The sequence below is a fragment of the Scyliorhinus torazame genome, chromosome 2 (genome assembly GCF_047496885.1).
Source record: "Scyliorhinus torazame isolate Kashiwa2021f chromosome 2, sScyTor2.1, whole genome shotgun sequence".
Taxonomy (NCBI): Eukaryota; Metazoa; Chordata; class Chondrichthyes; order Carcharhiniformes; family Scyliorhinidae; genus Scyliorhinus; species Scyliorhinus torazame.
The window spans coordinates 359,240,128-359,264,051 of record NC_092708.1 but is presented as its reverse complement, the minus strand read 5'-3'; the positions used below and the strand labels follow the sequence as shown (position 1 = coordinate 359,264,051).

At 50.0% G+C, this 23,924-nt stretch overlaps 1 protein-coding gene across 8 annotated transcripts in view; it reads left to right on the top strand.

The window, feature by feature from the left end:
* wdr89 (WD repeat domain 89) overlaps positions 1 to 11,922 on the top strand; it is a 32,167-nt gene extending 20,245 nt beyond the window's left edge. For 3 of the 8 annotated variants that reach the window (XM_072492169.1, XM_072492206.1, XM_072492188.1), the window contains one exon: positions 7,739 to 11,922. In XM_072492169.1, coding sequence (XP_072348270.1) covers positions 7,774 to 8,952 — 1,179 coding nt within the window. In that variant the 5' untranslated portion in view covers positions 7,739 to 7,773 and the 3' untranslated portion in view covers positions 8,953 to 11,922. Of the gene's footprint in view, positions 1 to 3,904; positions 3,988 to 4,013; positions 4,169 to 6,473; positions 6,784 to 6,886; positions 7,066 to 7,153; positions 7,287 to 7,738 lie in introns of those variants that run through there. The other 5 variants (XM_072492160.1, XM_072492152.1, XM_072492177.1 and 2 more) reach the window with 5 other exon arrangements.
* The last annotated feature ends 12,002 nt before the right edge of the window (positions 11,923 to 23,924 follow it).

Below are 23,924 nucleotides of genomic sequence, written 5' to 3'. Positions count from 1 at the left end.
GGACCTCCTCAACAGTGTAGGGGAGGTTGCGGGACTTTACGAAATGGTAGAATCGAGTGACCCCCGGGTGGCAGAGGTCCTCGTGGAGGGCTTGGAGGCGGTCTATTTGTGCGTTGGCACATGTGCCGTGGGATAGGGCATCGGACGGCTCGTTCAGCTTTCCGGGATGATACAAGATCTCATAGTTATAGGTGGAGAGCTCGATCCTCCACCTTAAGATCTTGTCATTCTTAATTTTGCCCCGCTGTGCATTATCGAACATAAAGGCTACCGACCGTTGGTCGGTGAGGAGAGTGAATCTCCTGCCGGCCAGGTAATGCCTCCAATGTCGCACAGCTTCCACTATGGCTTGGGCTTCCTTTTCCACTGAGGAGTGGCGGATTTCTGAGGTGTGGAGGGTCCGGGAGAAAAAGGCCACGGGTCTGCCCGCTTGGTTAAGAGTGGCCGCCAGAGCTACATCGGATGCGTCGCTCTCGACCTGGAAGGGGAGGGACTCGTCGATGGCGCGCATCGTGGCCTTTGCGATATGAAATGAAAATCGCTTATTGTCACAAGTAGGCTTCAAATTAAGTTAATGTGAAAAGCCCCGAGTTGCCACATTCCGGCGCCTGTTCGGGGGAGGCTGTTACAGGAATCAGCCGCTTTGATGCGGCTGAAGGCCTGGCGGGCCTCTGTCGACAGGGGGAAGGTAGTGGACTGTATTAGCGGGCGGGCCTTGTCTGCGTACTAGGGGACCCACTGGGCATAATATGAAAAGAAGCCCAGGCAACGTTTCAGGGCTTTGGAGCAGTGGGGGAGGGGAAATTCCATAAGGGGGCGCATGCGTTCGGGGTCGGGGCCTATCACTCTATTGCGCACTACGTATCCCAAGATGGCCAAACGGTTTGTGCTAAAAACGCATTTTTCCTCGTTATATGTGAGGTTCAGGGCATTAGCGGTCTGGAGGAACTTTTGGAGGTTGGCGTCGTGTTCCTGCTGATCGTGGCCACAGATGGTTACGTTGTCGAGATACGGGAACGTGGCCTGCAACCCGTGCTGGTCAACCATTCGGTCCATCTCCTGTTGGAAGACCGAGACCCCGTTTGTGACGCCAAATGGGACCCTTAGGAAATGGTATAGCTGCCCGTCTGCCTCGAAGGCGGTGTACTTGCGGTCACCTGGGCGGATGGGGAGCTGGTGGTATGCGGACTTGAGGTCCACGGTGGAAAAGACCATGTCCTGGGCAATCCGATTGACCATGTCGGATATGCGGGGGAGAGGGTACGCATCTAGCTGTGTGTACCTGTTGATGGTCTGGCTATAGTCTACGACCATCCATTGCTTCTCCCCGGTCTTCACGACTACCACCTGAGCTCTCCAGGCACTATTGCTGGCCTGGATTATGCCTTCCTTCAGCAACCACTGGACTTCAGACCGGATAAACGTCCGGTCCTGGGCGCTGTACCGTCTGCTCCTAATGGCGACGGGTTTGCAATCCGGGGTGAGGTTTGCAAACAAGGACGGCGGTTCAACCGTGAGGGTTGCGAGGCCGCAGATAGTGAGTGGGGGTATTGGGCCGCCGAATTGGTATGTTAGGCTCTGGAGGTTACACTGGAAGTCTAATCCCAGTAATGTGGGCGCGCTGAGTTGGGGAAGGACGTAGAGCCTGTAGTTCTTAAACTCCCTCCCATGCACCGTTAGGTTCGCGATGCAGAACCCTTTGATCTCCACTGAGTGGGATCCTGCAGCTAGGGAAATCTTTTGCGTGCTTGGTTGGGTGGACAGAAAACAGCGCCTTACCGTCTCTGGGTGAATAAAACTTTCCGTGCTCCCGGAGTCGATCAAGCATGGCGTATCGTATCCGTTGACCAGCACCGTTGTTGTCGTCGTTTGGAGCGTCCGGGGCCGCGATTGATCTAGTGTCACTGAAGCCAGTCGTGGCAGTAGTGTCGCGGCGTTTTCTTCGGACCCCGTGGAGCCGTCTGTGCTGGGGTCCTTTGTTGTCAACCAAGATGGCGGCATCCATGAATCGCACGTGGTCAGGGGTGGACAAAATGGCCACCCCCATGAATCGCACGCGATCGGGGTGGACAAAATGGCCACCCCCATGAATCGCACGTGGCTGGGGGGTCACAAGATGGCAGCGCCCATCCTCCCCTCGTGGTGTCCGGGACCCAAAATGGCGGCGCCCGCTGGTCGCACATGAGACGCTGGGGGGGTGTTTGGGATGTGTTGCCCTCGTTGTTCTTCTCTGGGGATTGCGGCGAACCCCAGGGGACCGGCACACTGCCGCGTAATAGCCCTTTTTGCCGCAGCTTTTACAAGTAGCTGCGCGGGCCGGGCAGCGCTGCCGGGGGTGTTTCGCCTGCCCGCAAAAGTAGCAGCCGGCCCCCCCGGGATGGTCTGGCGCTCTAACCGCGCAAGCTTGCGGGGGGGGGGGGGGGGGGGGTGCTGGGGAGTCGGTCGCGACGGGGCTCCACGGAGCCCAAGGGGCTGGCGCGCGGTCGGGGCCGTAGGCGTGGGCGTTTGGGGAGCCATATCAAGGGAGGCCGTAAGGGCCCGTGCCTCTGAGAGTCCTAGCGACACTCTTTCTAAAAGTCTCTGACGAATTTGGGGAGAGTTCATACCTGCCACAAATGCATCTTGAATTAGCAGGTCCGTGTGCTCGATTGCGTTCACCGGCGGGCAGCTGCAGTTTCGTCCCAAAATCAGCAGCGCGCCGTAGAATTCGTCAAGCGATTCTCCGGGAATTTGCCGTCTCGTCGTGAGTTGGTGGCGTGCGTAGACCTGGTTTACGGGCGGAATGTAGATGCCCTTCAGCAACGCGTGCGCCGTCGGGAAATCCTCCGCGTCTTCTATAAGCGAGTAAATCTCCGGGTTTACCCTCGAATGCAGGACCTGCATTTTCTGCTCTTCCGTGATCCGGCCGGTTGTTCGAAGGTAGCCTTCGAAGCATGCTTGCCAGTGTTTGAACACGGCCGCCGAGTTTGCTGCATGGGGGCTGATCCGCAGGCACTCCGGGGCGATCCGGAGCTCGTCTTTTAAGCTTGCTTAATAAATTGTAGCGCACAATGACTTACGCGAGACGAGAAGCGATGAAGTCTATCTAGGCTTTATTCAGCGAGACTTGTTCCCCAGCAGCTCAGTAACAGAATGAGGCTGCGGGGAGAAGCTCGGGCTCTTATACTCCGCCTCCAGGCGGAGCCAAAAGTCGGCAGATCCAACCGGGACCCAGGACCTGTCAGCCAATAGCCTCTCGGCTTCACAGGTACCATATTACCCCGAATACATACCACCACAACCTGGCCAGTGTCTGTGGTCTGTTTACTACCCTGTTAGTGACTGTGGTCCCTTTAATTCCATTAGTGACTGTGATCCATTTAATATCCGGTTAGTGTCCACGTTCCCTTTAATACCCGATCATTGTCCGTGGTCCCTTTAATATCCGGTTAGTGCCTGCCGGTTAGTGCCTGCGGTCTGCTTAATACCTGGACAGTGCTCATGGCCATTTTAATACCCGGTCAGTGCTCATGGTCACTTTAATACCTGTTTAGTGCCCGTGGTCCCATTAATAGCCAGTTAGTGCCCATGGTCCCTTTATACCTGTGGTGTTTAATACCCGGTTAGTGCTGTAGTCCCTTTAATATCCGGCCAGTACCTCTGGTCCCTTTAATTCACGGTCAGTGCCTGTGGTCTGCTTAATACCTGGTCAGTGCTCATGACTACTTTAATACCCATTTAATGCCTGTGGTGTTTTTAGTACCCGTTTAGTGCCTGTGGTCCCTTTAATACTCGGTTAGTGCTTGTGGTCCCTTTAATACAAGTTTAGTGTCCGTGGGCCCTTTAATGCAAGGTTAGTGCTTGTGGTCCTTTTAATACCCAGTGTGTGTCCGCGGTCCCTTTAAAATCGGCCACAAGAAACAACCTTGCCACTACTCTGGAGCCCGAGAGGCGGCGCTATTGACACCGGAAACAGCGTCGACTCCACGCCAGCCGAATGGACACAGGGTGAGGGGGAGAGAGGCAGATAGAGAGACAGTCAGATAGTTAGTGAGAGAGAGAGAGAGGGGGGATCCGAGCCGGTATCGCGGCCGCTCCGGGATTCGCGGCTCTTTGCTACCCCCCCCCCCGCCCCGCCCCGCCGGACGGAGTTTCGGAGCGATCAAAGATCAGAATCCAGACTGACCAGGTTAATGGAGGAGGGGGAACGGTCCATGTGGAGGAGATGAGGGGGAACAGTCCATGTGGAGGAGGGGAGGGGGGAAACGGTCCATGTGGAGGAGGGGAGGGGGGAAACGGTCCATGTGGAGGAGGGGAGGGGGGAAACGGTCCATGTGGAGGAGGGGAGGGGGGAAACGGTCCATGTGGAGGAGGGAATGGTCCATGTGGAGGAGGGGAGGGGGGAACGGTCCATGTGGAGGAGATGAGGGGGGAACAGTCCATGTGTAGGAGGGAATGGTCCATGTGGGGAGGGGAGGGGGGAACGGTTCATGTGGGGTAGGGGAGGGGGAAACGGTCCATGTGGGGGAGGGGGGAAAGGTCCATGTGGGGAGGGGGGAACGGTCCATGTGGGGGAGGGGAGGGGGAAACGGTCCATGTGGGAGGGGGGAACGGTCCATGTGGGGGAGGGGAGGGGGGAACGATCCATGTGGGGGAGGGGAGGGGGGAACGGTCCATGTGGGGGAGGGGAGGGGGGAACGGTCCATGTGGGGGAGGGAATGGTCCATGTGGAGGAGGGGAGGGGGGAACGGTCCATGTGGAGGAGGGAATGGTCCATGTGGAGGAGGGGAGGGGGGGAACGGTCCATGTGGAGGAGCGGAGGGGGGAAACGGTCCATGTGGAGGAGGGAATGGTCCATGTGGAGGAGGGGAGGGGGGAACGGTCCATGTGGAGGAGATGAGGGGGGAACAGTCCATGTGTAGGAGGGAATGGTCCATGTGGGGAGGGGAGGGGGGACGGTTCATGTGGGGTAGGGGAGGGGGAAACGGTCCATGTGGGGGAGGGGGGAAAGGTCCATGTGGGGGAGGGGGGAACGGTCCATGTGGGGGAGGGGAGGGGGAAACGGTCCATGTGGGGAGGGGGGAACAGTCCATGTGGGGAGGGGGGAACGGTCCATGTGGGGGAGGGGAGGGGGGAACGATCCATGTGGGGGAGGGGAGGGGGGAACGGTCCATGTGGGGAGGGGAGGGGAGGGGGGAACGGTCCATGTGGGGAGGGGAGGGGGGAATGGTCCATGTGGGGGAGGGAGGAGGGAATGGTCCATGTGAGGGAGGGGAGGGGGGAACGGTCCATGTGGGGGAGGGGGGAATGGTCCATGTGGGGGAGGGGAGGGGGGAAAGGTCCATGTGGGGGAGGGGAGGGAGTACGTTCAATGTGGGGGAGGGAGTACGTTCAATGTGGGGGAGGGGGAACGGTCAATGTGGGGGAGGGGGAACGGTCAATGTGGGGGAGGGGGAATGGTCAATGTGGGGAGGGGGAATGGTCAATGTGGGGGAGGGGAGGGAGTATGGCCAATGTGGGGGAGGGGAGGGGGAACGGTCAATGTGGGGAGGGGAGGGGGAATGGTCAATATGGGGAAGGGAGGGGGAACGGTCAATGTGGGGAGGGGAGGGGGGAATGGTCAATGTGGGGTAGGGGAGGGGGGAACGGTCAATGTGGGGGAGGGGAGGGGGAACGGTCAATGTGGGGGAGGGGAGTGGGGAATGGTCAGTGTGGGAGGGGAGGGGGGAACGGTCAATATGGGGAGGGGAGGGGGGAATGGTCAGTGTGGGGAGGGGAGGGGGGAATGGTCAGTGTGGGGGAGGGGAGGGGGGAATGGTCAGTGTGGGGGAATGGTCAATGTGGGGGAGGGGGGTGGGGAATAGTCAAGGCGGGGAGGAGGAGGGGGGGAATAGGCAAATCGGGGAGGTGGAAATGGTCAATGTGGGGGAGGGGGGTGGGGAATAGTCAAGGCGGGGAGGAGGAGGGGGGGAATAGGCAAATCGGGGAGGTGGAAATGGTCAATGTGGGGGAGGGGGGTGGGGAATAGTCAAGGCGGGGAGGAGGAGGGGGGGAATAGGCAAATCGGGGAGGTGGAAATGGTTAATGTGGGAGAAGGGTGGGGGGGATAGTCAGTGGGGAATAGTCAATGTGGGGAGGGGGGAATAGTCAATGTGGGGAGGGGAAAGGCCTATGTTGGGGAGTCAGAATTGTCAATGTGGGGGAGGGGAGTGGTCACTGTGGGGGAGGGGAGGTCGGAATAGTCTGGGGAAGGGGAGGGCAGAATGGTCAATGTGGGGAGATGGGGAATGGTCATTGTGGGGCGGGGAAGGGGGAACGGTCAATGTGGGGAGGGGGCAATGGTCAATGCGGGGAGGGGAGGGGGAATGGTCAATGAGGGGAGTGGATGGGGAATGGTCAATGTGGGGGAGGGGAGGGGCGATTGGTCAATGTGGGGGAGCGGTGGAATGGTTAATGTGCGGGATGGGGAGGAATAAGTGTTGGGAATGGGTGGAATGTGTAATGTGGAGCGGGGGAGCCATTACTCAACATCTGCCCACTCTCCATATTAATGTTAACGGGTATATGGGGTCTTGATGGGATGCATGGTTCACGGCTGCGATGAGGGGAGTTGTGTTTTAAGGGCTTTACGAGAGCTGCAGGATTTAGGATGGAGGATTATTAACCATTTTTCTGGAAGAATTAAGAAGAAAGTAACTCCCAAGTGTGTTGAACTGACGATCAAGTAATCTGAATTGGGACAGCCCACTGGGCTGTGCAAGTTATTGGATTGGATTGGATTTGTTTATTGTCACGTGTACCGAGGTACAGTGAAAAGTATTTTTCTGTGAGCAGCTCAACAGATCATTAAGTACATGAGAAGAAAAGGGAATAAAAGAAAATACATAATAGGGCAACACAACATATACAATGTAACTACATAAGCACTGGCATCGGATGAAGCATACAGGGTGTAGAGTTAATGAAGTCAGTCCATAAGAGGGTCATTTAGGAGTCTGGTGACAGTGGGGCAGAAGCTGTTTTTGAGTCTGTTTGTGCGTGTTCTCAGACTTCTGTATCTCCTGCCTGATGGAAGAAGTTGGAAGAGTGAGTAAGCCGGGTGGGAGGGATCTTTGATTATGCTGCCCGCTTTCCCCAGGCAGCGGGAGGTGTAGATGGAGTCAATGGATGGGAGGCAGGTTTGTGTGATGGACTGGGCGGTGTTCACGACTCTCGGAAGTTTCTTGCGGTCCTGGGCCGAGCAGTTGCCATACCAGGCTGTGATGCAGCCTGATAGGATGCTTTCTATGGTGCATCTGTAAAAGTTGGTAAGAGTCAATGTGGACATGCCGAATTTCCTTAGTTTCCTGAGGAAGTATAGGCGCTGTTGTGCTTTCTTGGTGGTAGTTCAGGATATTTTATTAGTTCGTTGAATTCCTCATCTGACCTTGTAGATGTCCATTGGAATGTTCACTGGGATACCACAGCTAGCCTCTTGTGCCCCCGAGTCATAAATGGGCAAAGATTAAACAGTTTCTGCCAGATAGATTGCCAGCCAGTGGCCTGTGCTACCTGTTAATCTTGTAAGAAAAAGGGTGGCACGGTGACGCAGTGGTTAGCTACGGTGACCACAGGTTCAGCTACAGAATGCATTAAACTTTGAGTTGAGGATTTGGAGCAGAGAACTAAAGAATATACCACTACAGCACCAAATTATATTGGACAGGGCGCATGTTGCCAATTTATTCATGTATGTTTTCTTTATCTCCTCTCTTATCAGCAAACTGCTAACATCGTAGAGGGAGGGGTTCACTCATGGCGGAAATTGAGACGTGTTTTAATAATCTGTGCATTGCCAAACGATCTACACACACAACTGAAGATTTGACATACCTGCTGGATATTGACTGCCTAAAGGTACCAACAGGACAAAGCAGTCAACTAGTTGCTGTTTCGTGTTCTAACCATTGTGTCCGTGTATACAATAAACAGACACTGACTCTAGTTCAACAGTTCCAGGGTCACACGTCTCCTATTAGTGGCATTAGGTTTGCCCAAACCAGTGACCAGTTGTTGTTCTCTGCATCATGTGATGGGACAGTGAAGTGTTGGGATGTGCGTTCACCTTGCACAGACGCAGCTCAGACTTATAAAGGCTATCCTAACAACGTCTTTATCAGCTTTGATATCAGCTGTAACGATTTGATTATCTGCGCCGGAACAGAAAAGGTTAAAGAAGATACTTTCATGGTTTTCTGGGATGCTCGAAGAGGGACAAACGCAATTAGTCCTGGAGGTCGGGAACCCCTTGGAGTTTATTCGGAGACTCACAATGATGACATCACCCAAGTGCGTTTTCACCCCTCGAATCCCAACAAGGTGGCATCGGGGTCCACAGATGGGTTGGTCAACATATTTGACATCAGCCAAGAAACTGAAGATGATGCTCTTCTTGCAACTTGCAACTCTGATTCCTCAGTCAGTTTTGTTGGCTGGTCTGGAAAGGAGCTGGAGCAGATTTTCTGCATGACCCATGATGAAGGTTTCTATCTGTGGGACCTTGCTCACCTGCACAATGATGAACCCATCACCCTCATGAAAATACACGATGCCAGAGAAAGTTTGAAACTTGACAGTGGCAACCTGGACTACCTGATTGGGGGCTTTTACCACGGGAATACTGAAAAGTTGTTGGTGTTGGGTGGCACCCAGACAGGAAAGCTTCACCTTTTAAACTGTGATGCTGGTAGTCTCGCCCACCTGTGCACACTGCGCGACAGACACTCTGCCGTAGTCCGTGCTTTTCACTGGGATTCTGAGGACCATTCTTTGCTGACGTGTGGGGAAGATGCCCAGCTGTTTTTATGGAAACCGGACGCCACAGAATTAACTGCAGAAAGGAAGACGTTAATGAAACTTCCATCGGATGTGCATAGAAAAATGAGAGTTCACTACAAAAACAAGTGCGATATGCAGACAACTCCTCACACTTGAGGGCAGCTGAGTTCCATTGAGATTGATTTCCATTTTGCTGAGAGAAAACAAATTTTCCTGTCTGGAATTCAGTCATTCGGCAGCTACTAATTGACTCCAGATCTAGTACTGCTTCTAAACGGCGTGGCTTTAATTGGGGAAACCTAGAAAGTGAAGCATTTCTAAAAGATGGAGCAAGAGATATCTGTTCAGTATTAGGACTTTATTCAGTTGACTCTATTCTTTTACTGTGACAATACTTTTAATTAAACATTAGTTTTGGTGTCTTTGAAAAAGTTTGTGCAAAATTTTGGGATTAATTACATTTAAAGGTATAGATGTTAGGGGCAGCACAGTGGGTAGCACTGCTGCCTCACAGCGCCGAGGTCCCAGGTTCGATCCCGGCTCTGGGTCACCGTCTGTGAGGAGCTTGCATATTCTCACCATGTCTGAGTGGGTCTCGCCCCCACAACCCAAAGATGTGCAGGATAGGTGGATTGGCCACATTAAATTGCCCCTTAATAGGAAGTAATGAATTGGGTACTCTAAATTTTTTTTTTAAAGGTATAGATGATTTACTGATGGAAGCTTGAAAAGTGAATTGTTTGGTTGCAGAAGACATTCATTTATTCTCTTTTTTGTAAATCGGACTATAGTTGAACATTGTCACCCCGGTGGGACTTTTGTGTTGAACATTGTCACCCTGGTGGGACTTTTGTGTTCAAAATACACCTTTAAGAAAAACTGCATAAGTCTACTGTGTACATATCTATTGCTTGGTTGTGGGGTAGATCCCACATCACTCTGCTCTAGATCCCACATCACTGTGCTCTAGATCCCACACCACTGTGCTCTAGATCCCACATCACTGTGCTCTATCTTTTAAATGAAACACTTCCATCACGTTGCTAATGAACGTTGTTCTGCACTGGAAGATGTAAGGTACGTGGCTGATCAATTCGGCGAATGAAAGTGGGTCGTTTTGACTTGCTGCCAAATCAGTTCAGCCGTATGTTATAATACCTCTCCCAAGTTCTTAATTTCTTTTTTCTAAAATGCCTGCTAGATTGGGGCAGCAGGGCCCTATGGAGTGCAAGTTCAGACAACAATTTTTCAAACATTGATGAGCATCCCATTTCTAAAAAGATTGGTTGGTGCAGTGACTATTAACAGTCTTCACGTAAAGTAGGAATAGAAGTAGGCCATTCAGCTCATTGAGTCATTCAGTTGGAACATGGCTTATCTGCACCTCCGCTTGTTTGTTCCACATCCCTTGATATCCTTACCTTTTTAAAAAATAAATTTAGAGTGCCCAATTCATTTTTTCCAATTAAGGGGCAATTTAGCGTGGCCAATCCACCTACCGTGCACATCTTTGGGTTGTGGGGGGTCGAAACCCACGCAGACACGGGGCGAATGTGCAAACTCCACAAGGGGACAGTGACCCAGAACCGGGATCGATCATGGGACCTCGGTGCCGTGAGACAGCAGTGCCACCCACTGCGCCATCGTGCTGCCCGATATCCTTGCCTAACAAAAATCTTACGTTTTCAATGGGCCTGGCATCCACAACCTTTTTTGAGGAGTGAGTTCCAAATTTCCTCGACCAACTGAAGTGCTTCCTAATTTCACTCCTAAATAGCCTTGTTTTAAGTTTAAACCCTCTTCTGGATTCCCCTACCAGTGGAAATTGTTTCTCTGTACTTACTCTATTAAATCTAATTATCAATTAAATTCCCAAGGAGCACAAGCCAAATTTATCCATCCTGTCCTCATTTTGAGTTTAAAGCATTAAGTTATCGTGCTTGTGACCATTTGTTTCATGGGATGTATGCATCATTGGCAAGGCCAGCATTGGTTGCTCTATCCCTGTCGTCCTTGAACAGTGTGGTTTGCTAGGCCATTTATGGGTCAACCACAGCAAGAGCTTGAGTCATAGAATCCCAACAGTACTGAAGGAGGCCATTTGGCCCATGCACCGGCCCTCTGAATGAGCACCCTACCTAGGCCAACCCCCATCCTATCCCCGTACCCCGCAAGGGGCAACTTAGCATAGCCAATCCATCTAACCTGCACATCTTTGGATTGTGGGAGGAAACCCACGCAGACATGGGGAGAACGTGGAAACTCCACACAGTCACCCGAGGTGGGAATTGAACCCGGGTCCCTGGTACTGTGAGGCACCAGTGCTAACCACTGGACCAGGTAAGGATGGGTTTTTACAACAATCGATGGCCGTTTCATAGTCGGCATTGCTGAGACTAACTTTATTAATTTAATTCAAATTCCACCAACTCCCATGGTGGTGTTTGAACCCATGATCTTGAAGCATTAGCCTGGGCTTCTGGATCACTAATCCAGTGATGTTGCCACTACACCACCATCTACTGCTCCTTACCTCTTCCAAGGCTAACCAGTATAACTTTCCGGAGGTTCAGCATCCAGAATTGAATGCCTGATGGGGTCTGGCGAAGGCTGTTCTGTCCATTCGGTAAGTCTCTCTGTGTCCCTTTGTAACTTTCTGCTCCTATCCACATAATGTACCGTGCTTCCCCAGGCCACCCAGCTATTTGCATATCACAGCGAGACTACTCCATTCCAAGAGTTGAGACAGATTTGAAGAACAATGGACTGTTGTAAATGGACATACAATGCACAGTAATCGTACTGAGTCTATCTTTGCTTCTGTAAATCATTGAATTTTCGCCTTGGTTTATCTTGAACAAATGGGTTAAAATGTTTGTTCAAATTCTACCCTGATAAAGTGTGGACTTGAATTAAAACAAAATGTAATAATTGAAAAAATAATCACTTAAAAATTAACCATGAACAGTATATGAATGTTTAAAAACTTTTGATAATGTCATTGACGGAAAATAACTTGCCACACGTGACTCCTGTTCCACACTGCGTGGTTGACTCAATGCCCTTGATGCACTTAAGAATGTACAATAAATACTGCCTTTCCATTAACTCCCATTTTAAACAAAATTATGTTGCCATAATCTGATTTCAGGTGTGATAGATTAAAGAATATAAAATCAAATAAGTAATGATCACAGTTTATTATTAGAACTGGACTATTCTGAGTCAGTACAATAGAAGGCGCGCCTTGCCGCTTTCAGCTTTTCGGGCCAACATTCTGCTTGCCAAATCTGTTGAATTTCAACCCAAGCATGTTAACATGGAATCGTGCAGCAGTGGAGGAGGTCATTTGGCCCATCGTAACTGTGCTGGCTCTTTGAAGTCCAATTGGACCCAAAACCTGCTCTTTCCCTGTAGCCCTGGATGTTTTTCCTCTACAATAGTATGCTGAAGCTGTGGCTCTGGTCAGGCCACACTTGGCGTACTGTGTTCCTTTCTGGTCACTGAATTGCAGGGAAAATCTCAAAGCCCTGAAAGCCTCACAGGGAAGACAACAAGGCAGGCCCTGAGTTTCAGAGGATAAAGTTCTGAGGATAGATACAAAAAATGGGCTTTGAATGAGGAATTTTATAGAGGGTATAAGTTACTGGACATCAAAATATCCACCCAAAATAACTTGATGATTATTTGGGGCAGATGGGAGCATGGCACCCAATGCTGGCAGGTCTCCTTTCCACTTGCTAAATGCTGAGAGTGGGGATGGATGCTTCTTGAAACTGTCTCATTGAATCCCAGTGTCACAGATGGGGTCCACTCATCACTTCTACCTCCATTGCTCGCCAAGTTGAAGCGGATGGGCACGATGTGCCAAGGGCTTCATTTTGCTGACATTGGGGCCCACAATATTTTGAAATGTCAGCTTCCTTACAGCGTTCAATCATTTTGGAAAATGGATGCTTTTATAGTTTTAAATATGTGGAAAGTCTTTGAGACCAGAGACGCTCAAATGTGACAGCAGGTTTTTGAAACCAGCGAAGCATATAAAGAAATATGTGGGACAAATGGAAGAATCGGCTGAAAAAAGGAAAGAAGCAAGAGCAAAATCGATGGACCGAATGGCCTCTTTCTGTACTGTAGGGATTCTATGGTTCAAAATGAGAATAAGTGAATTTTATGTACATTAGGTTTTTAAAAAAATGTTCTTTACGTAAATATGTGCCCACAGTGGGATGTGTAGGAGGTCTTGTGATGCAGTGGTAATTTTTTTGATTTGATTTATTATTTTCACGTGTATTAGTATACAGTGAAAAGTATTGTTTCTTGCATGCTGTACAAACTGCATACCGTACATAGGGAAGGAAGGAGAGACTGCAGAATATAATGTTACAGTTAAAAGCAGGGTGTAGAGAAAAGATCAACTTAATACGAGGTAGGTCCATTCAAAAGTCTGATGGCAGTAGGGAAGAAGCTGTTCTGGAGTCGGTTGGTACGTGACCTCAAACTTTGGTATCTTTCCTGATGGAAGAAGGTGGAAGAGAATATGTCCGGGGTGCGTGGGGTCCTTAATTATGCTGGCTGCCTTTCCGAGGCAGCGGGAATTGTAGACCGAGTCGATGGATGAGAGGCTGGTTTGCGTGATGGATTGGGCTACATTCACGACCTTTTGTAATTTCCTGCGGTCTTGGGCAGAGCAGGAACCATACCAAGCTGTGATACAACCAGAAAGAATGCTTTCTATGGTGCATCTGTAGAAGTTGGTGAGAGTCGTAGGTGACATGCCAAATTTCCTTAGTCTTCTGAGAAAGTAGTCGTTGGTGGGCTTTCTTAGTGTCGGCATGGGGGGACCAGGACAGGTTGTTGGTGACCTAAGAACTTGAAGCTCTCGACCCTTTCTACTTCGTTCCCATTGATGTAGACAGGGGCATGTTCTCCACCACGCTTCCTGAAGTCGATGACAATCTCCTTCGTTTTGTTGACATTGAGGGAAAGATTATTGTCGTCGCACCAGTTCACCAGATTCTCTATCTCATTCCTGTACTCTGTCTCGTCATTGTTTGAAATCCAACCCCCTACAATGGTGTCATCAGCAAATTTGAAAATCGAGTTGGAGGGGAATTTGGCCACGCAGTCATAGGTGTACAAGGAGTATAGTAGGGGACTATTGCCTTGTGGGGCACCGGTGTTGAGAATGATCGTGGAGGAGGTGTTGTTGCCTATCCTTACTGATTGTGGCCTGTGGGCTAGAAAGTTCAGGATCCAGCCGCAGAGGGAGGAGCCGAGGCCAAGGCCATGGAGTTTGGAAATGAGTTTCATTGGAATGATGTTGTTGAAGGCTGAGCTGTAGTCGATAAATAGAAGTTTGACATAGGTGTCTTTGTTATCTAGGTGTTCCAGGGTATAGTGCAGGGCCATGGAGATGGCGTCTGTTGTGGACCTGTTGCAGCGGTAGGCGAATTGTAGTGGATCAAGGCAATCCAGGAGGCTGGAGTTGATTCGTGCCATGACTAACCTTTCGAAGCACTTCATGATGATGGATGTCAGAGCCACTGGACGATAGTCATTCAGGCACGCTGCTTGGCTTTTTTTTGTACAGGGATAATGGTCTTCTTCTTTAAGCAGATAGTGACCTCAGATTGTTGTAAGAGGTTGAAAATGTCTGTGAATAACCCCGCCAGCTGATCCGCGCAAGACCTGAGTGTCTGTCCGGGTACCCCATCCGGGCCAGTGGCTTTCCGAGGGTTGACCTTCAAGAAGGCTGCTCTGACGTCTGCAATGGTGATCTCAGATACAAGTTCATCCGAGGCTTCTGGGGTGGAGGGTTTGCTCTCTCTGACCTCTTGTTCAAAGCGGGCATAGAATGCGTTGAGCTCATCAGGGAGGGGTGCATTGGAGCCAGTGATTTTACATGCCTTCATCTTATAGCCCGTTATGTCTTGCAGACCTTGCCATAGTCGGCGGGGATCCGTGTGGGACTCGAGCTTGGTCCGGTACTGTCTTTTGTCAATTTCCCAAAGTTCCAGGTTTGAATCCAGTGCCAGGACATGTTTGCATGGAAGGAGTGTTCAACATGGTTCATTGGGTTGATAATCAGCTCAGGAATCCTTCCACCACTAATCCCGAATGGGTTAATACTATGGGTGTGAGGATAAGCTTAAAAAAAAAATGGAAAGTGCAAACCCTGCGTTATGGCCAAGTATATGTAGAGGAAACTGGTTAGTTGGATTGTTTTAGAAATGTTATCTTGTATAAATACCATTCCTCAGAAAGTTTGGATTCTAATAGGCAGAGATTATGACGGCCGTGCGATGGGTAGGCCAAATGGCCTATTTATTCCTCATGGTGTTTTTCTGAAGGGTTCTGCATTTTATGTTTTGATTTACTTGTGTCGTCTTTTATGGAAGGAAGAAAGTGTTGCTTTGATATAGCACTTTTCAGCTTAGGAAGGCAGTCATGTAGCACAGTGCGCAGCGTTCCTACCTCTGAACCAGAAGTACCAGGTTCAAATCCCACTCCAGGACTTGTTGGCCATTGGAGAACCATTCACGGTTGAATGGACTGATATTTAGCCTAGGAATCCTTCCACCGCCTCCCCACTATTCCACAAAGGGAAAAGTATGTGATTAAAATAGAGTCATGATTGTATTGAATGGTAGAGAGAATGGTAGGAGCTGTTTAGCACAGGGCTAAATCGCTGGCTTTGAAAGCAGACCAAGGCAGGCCAGCAGCATGGTTCAATTCCCGTAACAGCCTCCGCGAACAGGCGCCGGAATGTGGCGACTAGGGGCTTTTCACAGTAACTTAATTTGAAGCCTACTTGTGACAATAAGCGATTTTCATTTCATAGAGCAGGCTTGACAGCCTGTATTGTCTATCTTATCTCTTTGTTCTTGCGTACTTTACAAAATCAGTACTATGTTGGAAGAGAGCAACAGTTCCAGAAGGAGGCTGTTCGGCCCATTGAATCTATGCTCCAAACCGCACTCCAAACCGCATTCCAGTCAGTCACACTCCCCCACTATATCCCTGTGGCTCTGAAAGATTATTTATAAGCATAAATTGTCGGATGACCATGTCCTCCCCGATTGTGATTTTAGGGTTAACCATGGAACAGCTGAAATGGTGTTTACAGGGGCAGCATGGTGGCGCAGTGGTTAGCACTGCTGTCTCAAGGCGCCGAGGTCCCAGGTTCGATCCCGGCTCTGGGTCACTGTCCGTGTGGAGTTTGCACATTCTCCCCGTGTTTGCGTGGGTTTTACCCCCACAACACAAAGATGTGCAGGGTAGGTGGATTGGCCACACTAAATTGCCCCTTAATTGGAAAAAATGAATTGGGCACTAAAATGGTATTTACAGCAAGACGACTAACTACAAGAGAAGTATAGAGAGAAAAATCAGGATCTATATATGCCGTTCAAAGACCTAACTACATTTTTGAAAGTGTGATTAGGTTGCATTTGACCTCCAAACAAGGGTGTCCAAACAAATTTGCCAAAATTCTGCACCTGCTACATGATGGCATAGTTGGTCATGTTTGTGTCTATGGGAACGAGCAGCATCAGGTAAGAGTGCGCTGGCTCCCCAACTCTTCAATCTCTCCTTTTGTGCTGCAATGCTTTGGGTTTGCAGGCATCAACATTAGATATGATTCCATTCAGAGAAATTCTTCAATCCATCCAGACTCCACCCAAGAGTTACTGGGGCAATAATCAGAGAGCTTCTATAAACAGATTACAGTGCCCTAGCTTCCCGCATTAAGGAGGACATCCAGACAATGACAAACACATTCTTAAATGCTGCCCAAACCATTGATCTCTAAATCAGTATCTCCAAGAGCGAGGCTACCTTTCAGTCGGCACAAGGCACAGACTATGAGGTAACCATTGACTGCACTGGTCTCCAGGTTGTAGGAAGATTCTCGTACCTTGGCTCTCTAGTGATACCACTATTGCTGATTAAATCAGTGCACACATTTAGAAAACAAGTTATGGCCAAATCCATCATTGTGTCTGACTGCATTGAGCTGAAAATAAAAATGTGACCACCCAGGCTATTGTCCTTGCCATCCTGGTGTATAGGCGCTACAAAAGCTCTGGAATGCTTCAAGCAAAGACACCCGAGGACAATCCCAAGAATACATGGTCCTACGTTGTGCTGGGCTAGACAACATGGAGACTACCCTCCAGAAAATTCAATTTAGATGGGCAGCCCATGTCTCCCTGCGTGGATGACTACAAAGGTTTGAGCAGATCTTCCATGGGAAACTGTCCCGGGGAAAATGACATCAAGGTGGTCAGTATAAAGGATACAAGGACATTCTTTTTAATAAAAAAAAAAGCCATGCACACTTATGCATTGTGGCCCAACTTTGTGAGAATACTGCAGCTGACTGGCCCACATGGAGCAAACACTGAAATTTGATTCAGCATATTTCAAGAACCATCTACGCCAAACTTGTAACATCGAACATGCCCAGAGGTGGTGCACCTGGAAAAAGATTCCCCAAGCAGCAACAATGACAACATGTACTGCCAATTCTGTGGACATCTGTGTTGATCTTGCATTGAAATTTTCAGTCACAAGAGAACCCACAGAAGATGGAAGTCATTTGCAACTGGATGTATTCCAATAACGAGGAGTCTTATTTATCACCAACCTGTTTTACAAAATTCAAAAACTGGGGGTTCCAAAGGCGCAATGTCTAAAAATTGTGAATTTGATATTGGGCTATTATTTATGGAGAATTAGAGGCACTTTCCGTGTGCCTCATTATATCTGCCCCTCCTCAGATTGGGTTTTGCAATGTTGATGTGATAAGAAAATCTTTCCTACGATTGAATGGTAAAACTGAACATTAACGCAATGGAAACAGAACATTTTGAAAATCTGGCATCTGGAAGTTGTTTTTTAAAAAAAACTGGTTAACCTTTCCATCGAATGGAACTGAAGATTAAAACAAAAACAGGCAAGTTAGTTAAGTTGGGAAATGTACAGAGAAGAAGTGTGTAAGGGAGAGAAATGCCTAGTCACAAATATGGAAAGGGGATGACATTGCAAGAGGCAAATAAAAATCATAACTGCGACTGGCATTTCTGAAAGAGAAGTATCAGTAAAACAAATAATATGAACAAAAGGGAAAAACGTTCTGAAGTCCTGGATATCTAAAATTAAAAGATTATGATAGAAGTGCTATTCCTGTTTGTAGCCACTAGATGGAACCAACAATTCAAACTACAGCGACTCAACAAGTTACAAATGAAAGGTTCTGGAGAACATCTGGTATGAAACACTAATGACTCCAGCAGGTTTGCACTTCAAGTCTATGTAATGGTTGTATTAATGCACACCTCTGGTGCTCTTTTTCAACTTTGGTCACCTTTACTTCAGAATTTAATATCCTGTATTCTGCTGAAAACCAATGTGGTGCTTATGATAGGGTACCACCCTGCCATTCTAAATCATTCAGCAACACAATTGAGACGTTGCAGCCACCTCTGAAAATTGCAAGAAACATACAAACTTAAGTAAAATGCTAGCTATCTTTTCTTAGGCAGTCCCTTGCGGTCGAGGATGACTTGCTTCCATATAGAGTTCTCAGGCGATTGAGGAGTCCAATGTATGACCTACGATCTCTGTCACAGGTGGGGCAGGTGGTGGTTGGAGGAGTGGGTGAGGTGCCTGGGTAGCCATGCGTTCCTTTCCCTGTTGACTCTTGGCGTTGGCTTGCTCTCAGCAATGAAACTCTGTGTTCAGCTCCTTCCCAGAAGCTTTCTCTCCACTTCGGGAGGTCTTGGGCCAGGGATTCCCCGGATGTGGGTGGGAATGTTAAACTTTTTCAAGAAGGCTTTGAGGGTGTACCGGCGTCTGCGCACACTCCAAGCCCTCGTCAACACCTTCACCAAGGCATGCGAGAGCAAAGGCCTTTACACTAAACATCTGTCAAACAATGGTCCTCGACCAACCTGCCCCCATCACACAGCTAGCTAAAAAATTAAAAATGCAACACATTACCGGATCAGTTTCTTAGCAAAATGTTATAAATGAAAGGATGCCAAGACCAATTATAGTGTCCCTGACACTCCCATGACAGATCAACTAACCCAGCACAGATCACAGATTGACTGTATAGCTGAGCCACTCATTGAATAAGGTGGTTGTTGAGTTCATATGAGGGCATTTAAGAGTCAACCACATTTCTGTGGGTCCAGTCACATGTGGGCGAGGCCAGGTAATGGTGACAGATTTGCTTCTCCGAAGGGCATTAGTGAACCAGATGCGTTTTTACGACAATCATTTCATGGTCATTGTTAGACTTTTAATTCCAGATATTTTATAGTTTAAATTCCTTCATCTGCCGTGGTGTGTTTCGAACCCGGGTCCCCAGATCATTGGCCTGGGTCTCTGCATTACTAGTACAGCGACAATACCACTGCACACAAGATAAAATCACTACCCATCAGTCTCCTGAGAACCATTTGCAATAGGTAAACGTTTCAGAGTTGTTAAACCAGAATGAATCATCAGAGGATTGAGGACACACATACAGGATGTAGTATAGGTTTTGTAAGGGCCACGAAGAATCCAGCACAAGTTTTAAGGATACAAAGTAATAACATTTATTTACTATAACATATATACATAACAGTAGCAGTAACTTCCCTTGCTACATACTCCTTCCTGCTGGTTCCTGAACTGGCCAGCTTTATTTATACTAGGAGTTTACTAGTGGTTTCTCCGCCCCCCTCATTGGGGAAGCTCATACTCCCACAGGATTGTGGGATAGTCATTAGTCCCCAGCCAATGGTAAGTAGGCAGGTTATAACATCCCTCCCCCCCCCCCCCCCCCCAAAGTCCAAGGAATCTACTGAAGACCCTGGCGAAGGAGGGCGTCGGACTCGTTTGGCCACAGGCCGGACACCATTTGCACGCGGCGCTGGATCAGGCGGCGTGTAACGAGACGGAGACCGGCGCTTCCGTGATGAATGGCGCGGTTGTACATCCACGGCCTGTGGACCCGAGGATTCCCCCTCTGATGCATCCTGTGTCTCCATCTCGGAGTCAGAGTCTGCTGCCTCCGTCATGTCAGCGTCTCTATCTCCATTCGGTCCCGTAACGACCTGCGCAGGCTTCGAGTGAGGCACCAGTGGAAGATTGTGAGGACTACCTTCCCTTGTCTCTGGTCTCTGCGGCTGTTGACATGAGCTCCGGGGGCGGGGAATCTTTTGAGGGGATGGTCTTCTGGACCGAACGTGGTCTACATGTTTTCGCTGGAAACGACCCTGGGCTTGCACTTGGTAAGACATAGGGCCCGTTTGGCGAAAGATTACACCAGGAACCCATTGGCACCACCAGCAAAATTCCGAACGAACACTGGGTCACCGGGCGCAAACTGCCGAATCGGCCGATGCCGAGAATATCCCTGTCCCTGCCGTTCTTGTGTGCGGCGTACTTTTGCACCAATGTCCGGGAAAACCATACTAAGGCGAGTGCGAAGTCTCCGGCCCATTAGGAGTTCTGCGGGAGCTACCCCAGTCACTGCATGGGGGGTGGTCCTATACGTAAACAAAAAGCGAGCCAGTCTCGTGTCCATTGATCCAGAAGACTGTTTCTTTAGGCCTCTTTTGAATGTCTGCACTGCGCGCTCTGCCAACCCATTTGAAGCCGGGTGGTAAAGGGCAGTGTGGATATGGCGGATGCCGTTCATCTTCGTGAACCTCGCAAACTCCTCACTTGTGAATGGAGTGCCGTTATCTGTGACCAGCACCTCGGGGAGGCCATGCGTACTAAATGATAAACGCATCTTTTCAATTGTTGCGCAGGACGTTGTCCCCTGCATCTTATGCACCTCTAGCCACTTGGACTGGGCGTCAATTAGTAGAAGGAACATGGATCCTTGAAAAGGGCCTGCGAAATCTGCATGCAAGCGTGCCCAAGGTCGCCCTGGCCATTCCCAGTGATGTAGGGGCGCGGCCGGCGGAGGCTTCTGATGCTCCTGGCAAATGGAGCAGTTTTGGGCCACCTTCTCAATGTCGGTGTCGAGGCCTGGCCACCAGACAACTCCGGGCCAACATTTTCATTTTGGTCACGCCTGGATGCCCATTGTGCAAGTCTGTTAGTATCAGCTCCTGGCCTTTTCCCGGGACAATCACACGCGTCCCCCACAAGAGGATGCCGTCTTCCACGCTGAATTCTGACAGCTTGGAGGAAAATGCCCGCAACTCGCCTGGGAGCTGTCTATGCTGCCCACCATACAGGACTATGTGCCGAACCTTTGACAGGACTGGCTCCGTCTGGGTCCACTCACGGATCTGTGATGCCGTGACAGGCAAGGTGTCCATAAAATTTAGGGTTGCAACCACCTCACCGGTCGTGGGGGTCGACATGAAGCCGGTCGATAAAGGCAATCGGCTCAGTGCGTCGGCATTTGCTATCTGCGTACCTGGTTTGTGCTCCAGAGAATACTCGTATGCAGCAAGCAACAAAGCCCAGCGCTGGATCCGTGCAGAAGCAATGGGCGGTATTGGCGTATCCTCTCTGAAAAGTCCCAGCAGGGGCTTATGATCAGTCACGATAGTGAAATGGCGGCCGTACACATACTGGTGGAAGCGTTTCACCGCAAAAACCACTGCCAGGCCCTCGTTCTCGATCTCCGCGTACTTTTTCTCTGCTGCAGTCAATGTGCGGGAGGCGAAAGCTATCGGTCGTTCGGCCCCGTTCTCCATCTTGTGGGACAGGACGGCCCCAATACCATACGGGGATGCATCACATGTGACGAGCAAAGGCTTTCCAGGATCATAGTGGGTTAGTAACCCAGACAACGACAATTGTTGTTTTACCCGCCGGAAAGTGGTTTCTTGCGGCTGACCTCAAACCCAGGTGTGATTTTTCTTTAGCAGAAGGTGCAAAGGGGCCAGCGTAGTTGCCAGATTGGGGAGGAACTTCCCGTAATAGTTTACAAGACCAAGAAAAGAACGAAGATGCGAAGTGTCAGTCGGGGCGGGGGCATGTTGAATTGCACGCACCTTCTCTGCGACGGGGTGCAGACCTTCGCGGTCCACCCGATAACCTAGGTAGACTACTTCCTTAGCCTGAAATACGCACTTTGTGCGATGTAAACGGACTCCAGCCTCCGAAAGGCGTCTAAGGACAGCCTCCAGATTTTCCAAATGTTCCTGCTCCGACATCCCTGTAATCAAAACGTCATCTAGGTAGACAGCCACACATGGTAAACCTCTCAAAATGCCCTCCATAACACGTTGAAAAATTGTGCAGGCAGAGGATACTCCAAAGGGCAACCGTGTATATTCATACAGGCCCTGGTGTGTATTAATCGTTACATATGGTCGGGAGGCAGGGTCCAGCTCCAACTGCAGGTAGGCGTGACTCGTATCTAATTTTGTGAACGCGAGTCCACCTGCAAGTTTCACGTAGAGATCCTCTATGCGAGGCATTGGATATCGGTTGAGTCGGGAAACCGTATTCACTGTAAGTTTATAGTCGCCACACAAGCGAACTGTGGCATCTGGCTTCATTACAGGTACAATTGGTGCTGCCCAGTCAGCAAAACGGACGGGCCTGATAATACCCAAACTCTCCAAACGAGTGAGCTCCCCTTCTACCTTCTCGAGCAAGGCGTAAGGCACTGGGCGCACCCAGAAATAGCGCGGCGTGGCTCCTGGTTCAACTTGGATACGGGCTACGGCCCCTTTTATTTTCCCCAAACCAGGCTGGAATACATCTGGGTATCGTCCTAGCACCTCAGTCAACCCTTCAGAAACTGTTTGGAGGATGTGCTGCCATTGCAACCGCAAATGGCGCAACCAGTCCCGACCCAACAGGCTGGGCCCATGGCCGCGCACCACGATAAGTGGGAAACGCCCCTCCTGGCGTCCGTAGACAACAAGGGTCATTGTAGTTCCTGTAATGTCCAGTGGTTCCCCCGTGTAGGTGGCCAACCTGGCCTGTGAGTCGGTTAATGTAAGGGTCTGTATACCCTGCTTGATGCGGTCGAATGTCCTCTGGGCGATCACGGAGACCGCTGCGCCAGTATCCAACTCCATCTCAAGCGGGTGGCCATTGACCCGTACTGTCACCTTAATGGGGGCCACACGGGGAGCTGCCACACAATGCAGCTGCAGGCAGTCGTCCTCCGTCTCCACGTCCTCAGGAGTAGTCGCCGCAGGTTCATCCACATGGAAGGTACGGCCTCTGGGCTGGTCCCAATTACGGCCCCTGGGCTGGTCCCAGTTTCGGTCAGAACGACGGCGCCTCTGGCGCCCCCAGGACCGCCGTCCGCGACGGGGTTGGCGCCTACAAGTCTGACACGGACATGGCTCCTCATCCATTGGCTCTGGAGAAGGCTCCCTTCGGGGAGGAATGTCCGACGGCCACTGGCGTCGGTCCGGATGTTGCCTCCCCCAAGGTACCGCAGGAGACGTTTTCGGACGGAAGGGGTTGCGCCCCAAGGCATGCACTTCCATTTCCTGTAGCTCCTGTACTCCTCGCTCTGCGCTCTCTCGGGACAATACTATTTGAATGGCCTGTTGAAAAGTCAATGTTGGCTCCGCTAACAACTTTCTCTGGGTGGCCGCATTGTTATTACCGCAGACCAAACGGTCACGTAACATTTCTGACACGGTCTCACCATAGTCACAGTACTCCGCAATCCTGCGTAGCCTGGATAGAAAATCGGCAAGGGATTCTCCAGGGGTCCTCTCAGCGGTATTAAACCGGTAACGCTGGACTATCGTGGACGGGATTGGGTTAAAATGTTGCCCCACTATATTCACAAGTTCATCAAACGTTTTGGTGTCCGGCGCAGCTGGGTACGTAAGGCTCCTAATCACCCCAAACGTATGCGGACCGCAGGCGGTGAGCAATATGACCACCTGGCGCTCGTTTTCGGTGATATTGTTTGCCCGGAAATAGTAACGCATCCGTTGTGTGTACTGGTTCCAGCTTTCCAGCGCAGCATCAAAAACATCCAAACGTCCGTACAGAGGCATGGTATAATAGAAAACAACTTCCAACCTGTATCTAACAAAAATCCAGGGAGGTGGCTTCAGCAGTGTAGACAGCTATTCACTTTAACCTTCGTCGCCAGTTTTGTGAGGGCCACGAAGAATCCAGCA